This window comes from Haliaeetus leucocephalus, unplaced genomic scaffold (assembly GCF_000737465.1).
Source record: "Haliaeetus leucocephalus isolate CR32 unplaced genomic scaffold, Haliaeetus_leucocephalus-4.0 Scaffold741, whole genome shotgun sequence".
In the NCBI taxonomy this organism is placed as follows: domain Eukaryota; kingdom Metazoa; phylum Chordata; class Aves; order Accipitriformes; family Accipitridae; genus Haliaeetus; species Haliaeetus leucocephalus.
In genome coordinates, this window is record NW_010973177.1 from 3,228,317 (window position 1) to 3,230,498 (window position 2,182).

The following is a 2,182-nucleotide window of genomic DNA, read 5'->3' on the forward strand; positions in this document are numbered from 1 at the left end:
GGGGGGAAGAAGACTGACCAACCAACCTCCAACCCCCCCACCCCGCCATCCCTGAGCCCCACATGGGTCCCCTGGAGCCCTGGAGCCCCAGAGCCCTGGCGACCCATCCCCAGCACCCCAGACGAAGCCACCACAGTGCACGAGGACTTTTATTGGGTCTCGTATTTACAAGGCTGGGGTGGGGGGATCGGTGACAGTGCGGGGGGGGACGCCCGGCGCCTTGGCTCAGAGGAGGGGATGCTTGCCCTGCTGCTGTCGGTTCGCCAAGTGCATGAGCTTGAGGAGCAGATCTCCAGCCGAGCCGTCCAGCACTGTCAGGTTCTTTTCCGCCGTCTCCTGAGCACCGTCGCTGCCCTCATCCAGGCAGCCGGCGTCCATTGCACAGGTTTCTTCAATAGAAAGCAAAACGTCAGGACAGGATGGGTTATTTGGGACAGAGAGTGTTTTATTTTCAGGTGGGAAAGGGGTTGGTGGCAGCCAAGGGTGCCCGCACAGCTCGCACCCCAGCTTTGTCCCTCCTGTTAACCAGGGAGTGGGACTGGCTGGGCTTTTTCCGGCACATCGGGGAGGCTGTGTGTGTGTGCCTGGTCGGGAAAAATCTCACAGTGGAGGCTCGGGAAGGAGCTCCGAGCCCAATCCTTATCATAGAATCATAGAATGGTTTGGGTTGGAAGGGACCTTTAAATGTCACCTAGTCCAACCCCCCTGCAGTGAGCAGGGACATTTTCAACTCGATCAGGTTGCTCCGAGCCCCGTCCAGCCTGACCTGGAATGTTCCCAGGGATGGGGCATCGACCACCTCTCTGGGCAACCTGTGCCAGTGCCTCACCACCCTCATCGTAAAAAATTTCTTTGTATCTACTCTGAATCTGACTATCCCAAACTTATCTCAAAACAAAGACACCACTGCTGCCGCTCTGCGCCTCAGTTTCCCCTTTGTAAAGCGAAGGCTAACTGGAGGACAGACCCATGCCGTTGCGACCCCCCCATGGCCCCAAGACACTCCAAACTCTCCAGACCCCAATCCTGCTGACCCCAACACCCCCCCCGCAATATTACCGGCGGTGCAGCAGATGCCGGGTGCGGCGCAGCGGCCGCCGGAGCCGCAGGGCTGCCCGCCGGCCTGGCAGGGTGAAGGCAGGTAGTCTTCCTCGGCGCAACGCTGCGTCTCTGCCGTGCCCAGGTAACAGCCCAGCTCGGCGCCGCAGCAGATGCCGGGGCCGAAGCAGTTGCCTCTGTTCCCGGGGCCGCAGGGCATGCACTGGGGGAAGGAGCCACTTGAATCCCCCGTACCCCCCCCCCCAAAAAAAGGGGGGGTACACCTGCTTGCCCTCCCTTGTATTTGAAAGCAGCCCCCTCCCCGATTTGCCAGCCCTTGGGGTGTCACGCCGGCACGGGGTGACCTGTCTCGTTCCCATCTCCGGCAGCGTGGCCCCATTTTGGGGGCTCCCTGCTGCCCCCGCCATGTCCTCCCCATCTCTGCTCCATGGGGCAGAGCCCTGTCCCCCCCCAGACAGAGATGGCCGAGCCCTGTCTCCTCCTTGAGGTGACAACACCATTTTGGGGGGGGACACTCATTCCTCCGCCACCGCCCCACCGCGTGCCCTTGGCCATGTCCCCCAGCCCTCCCCAAAAAACGGGGCGCACTGCGCTGCTCGGGGGGGAGAGTGGCACGGCCGAGGGTGCCGCAGGTAACGAGAAGCCTCTGCGACCCACAGAGCCGCTATGTCCCCCCAAAAAAGCCCCATCCTGTCCCCCCCAAGCCCCCATCCCATCCCGTACCTGTCGGAGGGCTGTGTCGGCCAGGGCCCGCTTGCCGCCCCGGGGACAGTTCTGGATGTAGCAGGCGGAGGACAAGGCGAGGAGGCAGAGGAAGGAGAGGGGCAGCGAAGGCTCTGCCATGGTCGAGGGTGCTCGCAGCTGTGCCACGCGTGCCAGGGGAAGCCGTCCGCTCTGCCGCTCGCTTTGCATCTGGCCCTGTGCTGTGCCAGCTGCTATTTATGCTTCTGTCGCCCCTTCCCAGGGGAGGAGGAGGAGGAGGAGGAGGATGAAGAGGGCTGGGTTGGTTTTCTTGTTGGTTTTTGTTGTTGTTTTTTTTTTTCCCTGTCTTTTTTTTTTTTTCTTTTTTTTTTTTTTCCCAAATTGCATCCAAGTGAATCTGTAATTGAAGTGATTCAGTGCA

General features: G+C 60.9%; 1 protein-coding gene across 1 annotated transcript; it reads right to left on the minus strand.

Moving 5' to 3' along the window:
- Positions 1-225: 225 nt before the first annotated feature.
- Positions 226-1,902, minus strand: LOC104840077 (vasotocin-neurophysin VT). The gene is made up of 3 exons (XM_010580766.1): positions 1,783-1,902; positions 1,060-1,261; positions 226-389 (listed from the first exon to the last, which is right to left on the minus strand). Exons 1-3 carry the CDS (start codon positions 1,900-1,902, stop codon positions 226-228), a joined length of 486 nt encoding a protein of 161 aa, XP_010579068.1.
- Positions 1,903-2,182: the final 280 nt, after the last annotated feature.

Excerpts from the sequence above, each read along its gene's own strand:
- LOC104840077 (XM_010580766.1), bottom strand. The coding sequence starts at position 1,902 with ATGGCAGAGCCTTCGCTGCCCCTCTCCTTCCTCTGCCTCCTCGCCTTG. Across the intron at positions 1,262-1,782 it reads CCGACACAGCCCTCCGACAG|TGCATGCCCTGCGGCCCCGG; the intron begins GTACGGGATGGG and ends TCCTTCCCCCAG. Across the intron at positions 390-1,059 it reads CGGCATCTGCTGCACCGCCG|AAACCTGTGCAATGGACGCC; the intron begins GTAATATTGCGG and ends TTTCTATTGAAG.